Source organism: Benincasa hispida, chromosome 11 (assembly GCF_027475165.1).
Source record: "Benincasa hispida cultivar pf3 chromosome 11, pf3_genome.v1.1, whole genome shotgun sequence".
In the NCBI taxonomy this organism is placed as follows: domain Eukaryota; kingdom Viridiplantae; phylum Streptophyta; class Magnoliopsida; order Cucurbitales; family Cucurbitaceae; genus Benincasa; species Benincasa hispida.
This window is the reverse complement of record NC_143488.1, coordinates 5,009,407-5,018,583: the sequence shown is the minus strand read 5'-3', so window position 1 is coordinate 5,018,583 and position 9,177 is coordinate 5,009,407. Positions and strand designations below refer to the sequence as shown.

Genomic DNA, 9,177 nt, shown 5'->3' with positions numbered 1-9,177 from the left:
CTATTTTATCTACATTAAAATCAATTGGTCTACAACTATAGAAATGGATGCATTCTGATTTGACGTTGCTTCTCAACTCCTCAAGCCTTCTATATGTTGTGTTAAATCTTTCAAAATCTGTAAGAAAAATAATAATAATAAATAAATAAAATAACTAATATCTCATTTAATAACGATATTTATTATCATCTCTTTTCGCAAAATATAGTGTAATATTTAAGATAAATTATAACGTTATTTAGAAAAAAAAGTTTAAAAAAAATCTCTAAACTAGGGATTGTTCCATAGATACACCCATAAAAATAAACTTTCACAACCTTAAAATAACCAAAGTATACAATCCTTCTAAAGTTTTAAGGGCATTTTTGCAAATTTTATTTTTTAAAGGTCAATTTTGAAAAGAAGTTGAATTTAGAATCCATAGGACTATGCATATATAAGAAAACTCACCACTTTGGTATCTTCAAGTGCTGTTTCTAATGCCTCAATTTTCTGCAATTTCCAAAGACAATTTTTGTTGTTACCCCTTCTAATTATTTCCTTGTGTAAAATAATTTAAAGAATAATTTCTAAAGATATGTTGCACCTAACTTATATGTTCTCAATTTTTTACCACAAAAAAAAGGTTAGCAAAAGAAAACTATTCTTTAGGAAAAAAAATTGCCACTTGATAATTAATATTTTTCATTTCTAAAACCATAAAACTTACTGTCTTCGTCTCTGCTAATGCTTCTTCCAAAGCTTGGATTTTCTGCAAAAACAAACTCATCAATATTTATATTCTTTTATATATATATATATATATATATATATATATATATATATAAATCAATTGGGATGATCATAAATCCGTCTCAAAACTCAAAATAATCCTAATTAGATGGTATACATAACGCAACCAAATCATGAAATATTTAATCGGTTAATTTTTTTAGCATCTTAACAATGAGTTGTTTTTACAAAATAATCATAATTAGGCTTTTTGGTTACAAAGACACTTTTTGACATTTAAAAAGTTCATCCAAACAAACCCTTAATTTATAAAACATTTTATTATTATGATAAGACAAATTATTTGCGCCTCAAGATTGAATTAGATACACAACGGTAAGTTTATGAATTTATTAGATATTTCTAATTTCTAATATATCTATTAAACACGAAATTAAAAATTCGGTGATGCAAATATATGAAGATCAAAGAATTAAGTCGGTAATTTAGGCCCGTTTGATAACCATTTGGTTTTTTTGTTGTTTGTTTTTTAAAGTTGACATTACTTCTATCTCCAAATTTATTCATTTGCTATCTAGTTTTTACCAATTATTTAAAAACTAAACCAAAATTTGAAAACTAAAAAAAGTAGACCCCATTTGGTAACTATTTGATTTGTTGGTTTTTTTAAAAAAAAAAAAAATAAGTCTATAGATACTACATAAACCTTCAAATTTCTTCTTTTATTATCTTCTTTTCTCCAATAGTTTAAAAGACCAAGCCAAATTTTGAAAACTAAAAAAAATAGTTTTAAAAAACTTGCTTTTATTTTTTGAATTTAGCTAAGAATTCAATCATTGTTCTTAAGAAAAATGCAAATCGTTGTAAGAAATGGGGAGGAAATAAGCTTAAATTTTCAAAAATAAAAAACCAAAAATGAAATGGTTACCAAACGGGACTGTAGCTTTTAAAAACTTGTCTTTTGTTTTTTAAATTTAACTAAGAATCCAATCATTATACATAAAAAAAGATGCAAATCGTGGTAAGAAATAGAAAACAAATAGATTTAATTTTCAAGAACCAAGAATAAAAAACAAAATAATTACCTTAACATTTATTTTTCTTATCTACCACTCTAAAATAGAAGTTGATCTATCAAGGTGAAGTTGCTTACTCTATTGTCTAACAAGGCATCTTCTGAAGCCAAACCACTTTCTTCTCCATTATCATAAGTTTCATCCACCGAAGATATAACCTATTTTAAAATAAAAAGAAATATATATATATATATATATATATATATATTATTGAGATAATCCAGATTTAAAATTAAGAAAATTTTCATCGATAGAAAAAATATCAAACTATTTAAAGAAATAAAAAAAAATATCAATAAATACTGATAGTCTTCTATCAGTGATAGACTTCTATCTAGAGATGTCTACGGGGCGAGGCAAGTCCGTCCCCACAATTTTCCCACGGGAACGGGGAGGGGATTTCTCGTGGAGATTTCGCGAGGTTCGGGTTCGCTGCGGGGAAAAATTCTCGTCTTTATTTTTCTCTAACCATTTTTAATTTCAATTAAATATTTTTTTTTACAATTTTTAAAACATTTTCAATGGAATTTTCGTTTAAATGAAATATTATCAATTTTACTAATTAAAATAATAATACACATTTTAAAAATATAATTACTATTCTCATAATTTGTAGAAATTAAAATTCAACCTTTAGAACATTTTATCTTAAATATTACAACATTTAAGGAATTAAAATAATAAAAATCTTGAACTTAAATAATTAAAACATCCATAATTATTTTAATAAAGTCTACTATATTAATATGAATATATATATATATATATATATTAAAAATTATAATTTATATACAAATTCGGGGCGGGGCGGGGTCATTCCCCTTCCCCGACCTCGAATTGTAAATGGGAAAAAAAAATTTCTCACTCCCTCCTCCATTCTCTATGTATTCGGGGATTCACTGCCCTGTTCGGGGTGGATCCCCATGGGACCCCGATCTCATGGATTTTTTAGACATCTCTACTTCTATCAAAGAATATTAAAATTTTTATATTTTATGTAAATAATCTATATTTTTATTTTTGAAAATCTCCATTTTAAGGTAGGGGTTTTAAAAATGACCTGAAGCAAGTCTAGAATGTCACGATTGTTCCAAGGACCTTTATCACTAAAAAGGCAACCTCCATATTCTGGACAAACACAATTTCCACCAAGGAATGTTGGTAAATTACTGCAAATTAAGTTTATAAGTTACATCAATTAATTTGTCAATCAATGGAATTTTATAATCAACTTGTCAAAAATTAAAATAAATATATATATTGCTAAATAATATTATTGAATTGGTCGATTTACATTTTTCAAAGATCATGAGTTTATCTCTCCGTATTTCTACAATGATATGATATCGTTGACTTTTCGCTTTTGTTTTTATTATTAATGTTACTATTTATTACATATTTGACTTTCCATGTCAACATTAAAAAATAATAAAAACTTCGTTTGTTATGTAGTAAACGGAAATAATAATCTCCACTAATCTCATAAAGACTTTTTTAAATGACCAAATGAAACTATAAATAAAAACTCAGTGACCAAAAAGATAACTTTATTTTTTTTTATTACACTACCAAAAAAAATCCCTTATAACAATAGTTTCTAAGTAATTTGTGAAATTTTGCAATATAATATGTCGATAGACCACGATATAGATAGTAGTCTATCATAGCCTACTGCAAATAGATAGTGAAATTTTGTTATATTTGTAAATATTTTAAATAATTTTTTATTTAAAATAATTTCTCAACAAGTAATTTGTGAAAATATTTGTTCATATACAATGGAGTGTTTTTACTTTTGGGTTAAATCTACATGTAATTTTTTTTTTTTTTTTTTTACTTTATCCAAATTGCCTCTTAGAAAACCTTCCATTTTTCTAACTAATATGTAACTATGTTTTGTAAGTTTTCAATTAAAGAGATATTATTATAAAAGGAATTAGATTATGAAATAAAGAAATTGTTATTAGTAAGAGAAAAATATAAGTTTAAATCCTATGTTTGTTCCAACAGAGAACTTTTAGCCTTTATTCATATTTTGATTCTCATATTATATTAAAACGTCTATTTTAATTTTTATTCTTTCAACTTTATTCTGTTTAACATCCGAGCTTTCCATACGACTATCTTTGTTTTTGTATACTTTCAAAACTACACACCTATAATAAAGTCCCTTTGATCAAAGCTATTAATTATAGTATTGTCATGAAATTATGATAATAAAAATGTGATATAAACGAAAATAAATGGATCAAAACGGTCACCATTTAAGAGTAATAGGAGTGATAACATAGTTAGAACAAGAACGTTAACAAATGAATAAAAGAAACATATTACCTTGGATCGATGATGTCACGTAGCTCATGAACAAAATTATTCCCCAAAACCTGAGATTAATTACAAAAACTCATAGATTGAAATAATTAAAGGCTTTATAATTTAATTTGTGTAATAAAAGAAGAGAGATGAAGAAATTAATTCAAACATGAATCTTAGCTAATGTGCGAGCATCAAGAAATGCCCTAAGTGCTTTCCATAATATCTTAAAACCCGACCCAGCATTGATTATAAACAGCCGATTTAGTGTCTGCATAACAATTCAAAACAAAATTAAATATTAATTAACCATAATTAAATATATTCAATTTAATATAAGAATAATGGTTTTAAATGACAAAATTGTTCGAAATATTTTCAAATATAACAAAATAATACTGATTAGTGATAATGATAGATACTGAAATTTTGCCATATTTAAAATATTTTTCAATAGTTTCCTATATTTAAAAACAATTTAACAACTTAATATAATGCATATTTTTCTCAACCTACCTCAGGATAGTAATTACTATCAATCTTTTGAATTTCTGTAAATAGATATCTTGCAGGTTTGGAGAAGTTAGCCATCCCCTGAGAAAAATAAAAATTAAGATAAAATTATGATTAAGAGTAATTTTTTTAAATAGTAAAACTGCTTAATCAAAATATTTTTAAATATAGTAAAATGTCACTGTCTAGCCGTGAAAGACCACGATAGATTGCAATAGACATCTATCACTGACACTGATAGGTATCTATCGTAGTCTATTAATGATAGATAGTGAAATTTTTTTATATTTGTAAATAAATTGACTCATTTTAATTCTTTATTTGAAACAACCTTAAAATTTTAAAAATAAATAAATAAGAAAGTAAGTTCAAATCTACCATCATCTCGATGTTCTTATATGTTTTACGAAGAAATTAAAATGGACGAATTTGGTCTCCAAATTACTTTGATGTTCTTCGCTATCAAAACATTTGATTAAGTTCTTAAATTTTAAAAAATAAACTAATAGCTTTGAATTTTTAATTTTGTATTCAATAGGACTTTTAATTTTAAAATTTTCAAATATATTGGTACTCAAGCTTTCTATTTTCTTTTTTTTTTTTTTTTTTTTTGGTCTAATAAGCTAGTTCACAGTATACTCAACATTTTTTTAGAATCTACAAGTCTAACTAAAAACTTGTATTTTGGTTTTATTATGACATTAAACTTTCAATTTTATATCAAATAAACCTCGTGAACCTTAAAAAATGTTGAATAGATCTTCGATACAAACTGAAAAACCCATAACTTATTAGACACAAAATCAAAATTTTAATGTAGGAATCTTACTAGACATTTAAAAAAAAAAAAAAAAATTAGAAACCTAGCAAGAAACTTATTTAGACCATTTTAATGTAGAGATTTATACAACCCTAAAAGTTGAGGAACTAACCATGATAATGTAACCTTTTATAACTTAAATAATTTCAATCATACACATTCCTATTGTGTGCAAAACACAAAAATTATACACATTTTCTATAAATTTTTATAAAAACGAGTGACCACACTACTCATTCATAACACGTACACATCACCTTCATTTATATCATGAAAAGACACTTCAGTAACGTTAATTAAAACGTCAAGAACATGTCGATGAAGCAATTTTAAAGACATTAGAGAAAAATTTGAGAGAGTAGGGTTAAAAGAAGAATGCTTACCACACCACCAACATCCAAAATGCTTGTAGTGGAAGCAATGTGCTTCTTGGCTTCAATAGAACATGAAGGATATCTAATGCTCAAAGTCTTCTCTTGTTCAGAAACATGATACTTTACAAATCTCTCAAGTGTTGTTACTTGCAACAATTTATTGAGATCAACCATTCCAATCCTTTCAATGTATATTGGCCTTCCATATTTATCTACTCCATGGAATCCATGTGGATAGCATTTCTTTACTTCTTCTCTTTCTTCAAACTTAAAATCCTACCATTAATAATTATTTCCCATACTGTGAGATTATATATATATATATATATGAAATCCATCTTTTAATCTAAAGAGTAAGATTATATCAATTACCGTTAAACTAAGTTAACTGTGATACAAAGAGAAATTATATCATAGTTATTATTTAACAATGTTTTATTAAAGAGCTCAACCGGTATAAAATATGTTAACGACCTGAATATCGGTATTGTACTAAAAAACAGAAATATTGATTTGACATATTTTTTAGTTTAAGCACTCTTTTAAAAGTATTATACGTGTTTTGTAGTGATTTGAAAGTTATTCTTAACCAATCATTTTTTGGTAAATGAACTTTCAAGTTTTTTTAAAATATAAATTTAATTTTTTTAATGATTCTTATTTTTATTTGTTACCAAACATTATTGAGTTTCCCTTTCTTTAAAAAATGAAAAAAAGTTGATGTTTCTATCCCAACTTTAGATTTAAAATTCTTTGAATGATTGTGGCATAAAGTTTAATAATTATTCTAACATGGCAATGTCATATGATACTTTTTTAAGATGCTACTTTACGTTCTAATTATGTTGTGTCATATATCTTTATGTTATTCTTTAATTAGCTATTTGATACTAACACTAAATTGATCTATTTAGAAAAAAGAAAAAATAAACAAACTAAACCATTATACTTGCAACATTTTAGGAAAGTTCGAAGTTTTTGTTTTTGAAAATCGTGCTTTTTTTTACATAAATTTTTACAATGATTTTCATTTTTTTTCTTAAAGAAAGAGTCAAATTTTAAGAATAAAATTATGCCTCAATTTAATAGCCAATATTTGTTTTTTATTTTTGAAAATGTGTGTGTTTTCTTAGAATCTTTTTATTATAGTTTTCGTTTTTTTAAGAAAACATTTGAAAACTCATAACTAAATTTCAAAAATTAAAAAAAAAAAAAAAGATTTAAAAACTAACTTTTGTTATTCAAAACTTGGTTTGAATTTTGAAAATATTTTTAAAAAGTGAATAAATAAAACACGACATAATTCACAGATAGAATTGAGTGTGTATAAGTTAATTAAAATCTTTATGAACTAAAATCTAAGATGTTATTACCAAACATGTATAATCTTAAAAAGTTTTCAAAATCAAAACTTAGTTTAGGTTTTGAAACCTTGACATTTACATTTCGTTTAAATTTTGAAAGCACTTCTAATTCTTAAGTAACAAAACAAAGTAAAAATGTAGAAAATAGTATTTATAAGCATACATCTTCCAACATCAAAAACTAAATTTCTATTAAATCAATTAAATCTAAACGTTTGAATTCTCTTAATTACTAATTTGATTTTAATTAATAAAAGATAGGTTTTGAATTGATTCTAAAAATGACAAAAAAAAAAATAATTTTAACCATTTCAACAGTTCAAACATATTCTTAAAAATATAGCAACAAAAACGCATATAGTTAATTAGAAAAGAGAATAAATTAAAATGAATCACCTTTGAAATTGTATCGGTTCTAAAATCTTCTCGCCATTTGATGAATTTCAAAAACATGTCTTTTGCTGCTTCACTGTCAAAATCTCTCATCCGAAGGAATCTAAATAAATAAATTAATTAATTAATTAAAAAAAACACCATATTAAATATTTCTCAAATTCTCTTATAAATATTAATCCTGCAAAATATTAACCTTCCATGTCAAATAACTAAGATGAGTGAAAAAGTTGCAGTGCTATTTAAAAAGGGTAAGTTGCAAAAACAACTCTAAATGGTCAATTTATATAATTTGGGGTCAAATTCTACAATTATTGTAAGTACAAAGGTATAATTGTAACATCACTATACTTTAGAAGTGTTTTTTATAATTTATCTATTTAAAAAACTTTCAAAATGGTATATGTTTATTCTTAAAGTTTAAAAAGTATTTATTTTGGTCATAACCTACAATGTTTACTTAAAAATTTATAACATTACCCTAGCTAGTTTCCAAGCAAATATTTTTAAAAAATCAAATGATTATCCAACAATACGTCTTAGTTTTTTATTTTTAAACTTTATAGTTATTTTTCTCCCAAATTTTCTTAACATTTCTTTAAGAAAAACATGATAAGAGAACGAAGGAAATTTATAGGCAAAGATAGTATTAATAATTTTCGAAAATGGAAAAAAACAAAACAAAACAAAACCAAATAATTATGAATAAGGTTGAAGATAGATGAACCAAAATTCATAGACTATGGTATTTTAAAATATATAGACAACTTTTTGCCAAATGCTTTGCTTGAACTTTGAGTTATACCAATTACAACTTGCATTGCATTAAAGCCAAAACAATAATCTAAAAAAAATAATACAACTCACCTGAGAAGAGTATGATAATCATTGAATTTGGTTGGCAATTTCCCATCAAGAAAAAGCATTTCCCTTAATCTGTCAACAGCTTCTTCTTCCTTTGGATCATGTTTCCCTTCCATTGCCATCTTCAAGCTTCTCTTCGACGATCTCCGAAACCCCAACGGTTGAAGCAGCTTCGAGCCAAGGCCTCCGCCCTTCGGAGCATCCATTGCCGTTTCAGCCGCCGAGGGCGGTAGCCAGAAAGTCTCAATGGGAGGGTATACATTCTTCGTCTTCGAACTCGATGGGAGTTCCCCATCTCCGTTACCACTGCCTTTCGACACGACGATATCTTTAAACCCTTTTTTTGAAATGTACATTTGGAATAGAGTCGAGTAGTGTTTCAAGAATGTGAACATAAATGAAGAATCAAAACTTATGGAATTTTTTAAAGGCCTCAAATGGAATGGATTTTTTGAGAATTGGGTTTTAAATATTGAGAAGGAAAGAAAAAAAAAAGTGGCTCAAAAGAGAGGATAAAATGCTTGTCTTGGCACAAATTTTTGGAATATTTTGAGCACCAAGCAACAGAACCACAATAATTCATTCCTCACGTTAGGGGCCCAATGGGCTTTCTTTTCAGAATGGGCCTTCTTCCTTCTAGGCCCAATTTTTGGGCCTCTCTTGGGCTTATTCTTTCTAGAAATTGGCAACAATGTAGGATGAGTTTCTAGAAATTGGGATGGTTTTAT

At 26.0% G+C, this 9,177-nt stretch overlaps 1 protein-coding gene across 2 annotated transcripts; it reads right to left on the bottom strand.

Annotated features, from left to right (window-relative positions):
- Window positions 1–8,905, bottom strand: LOC120091620 (Sec14p-like phosphatidylinositol transfer family protein). 2 transcript variants are annotated; one of them, XM_039049719.2, is made up of 11 exons: window positions 8,453–8,905; window positions 7,589–7,688; window positions 5,838–6,104; window positions 4,638–4,715; window positions 4,291–4,392; window positions 4,143–4,192; window positions 2,869–2,977; window positions 1,886–1,966; window positions 710–751; window positions 451–492; window positions 1–117 (listed from the first exon to the last, which is right to left on the bottom strand). In XM_039049719.2, exons 1-11 carry the CDS (start codon window positions 8,842–8,844, stop codon window positions 73–75), a joined length of 1,308 nt encoding a protein of 435 aa, XP_038905647.1. In that variant the 5' UTR covers window positions 8,845–8,905; the 3' UTR covers window positions 1–72. The 2 variants fall into 2 exon arrangements, 1 of the variants encoding a protein (XP_038905647.1); XR_005485758.2 differs by lacking the exon at window positions 2,869–2,977 and having other exon boundaries at window positions 61–117.
- Between the last annotated feature and the right edge of the window lie 272 nt (window positions 8,906–9,177).

What these genes read in the sequence shown, in the direction of transcription:
- LOC120091620 (XM_039049719.2), bottom strand. Translation starts at nt 8,844, where the DNA reads ATGTTCACATTCTTGAAACACTACTCGACTCTATTCCAAATGTACATT. An exon ending in GAACCGATACAATTTCAAAG is followed by an intron (nt 6,105 to 7,588) that starts GTGATTCATTTT and finishes TATTAATGGTAG; the next exon opens with GATTTTAAGTTTGAAGAAAG. An exon ending in CGTGACATCATCGATCCAAG is followed by an intron (nt 2,978 to 4,142) that starts GTAATATGTTTC and finishes CTTAATTTGCAG; the next exon opens with TAATTTACCAACATTCCTTG.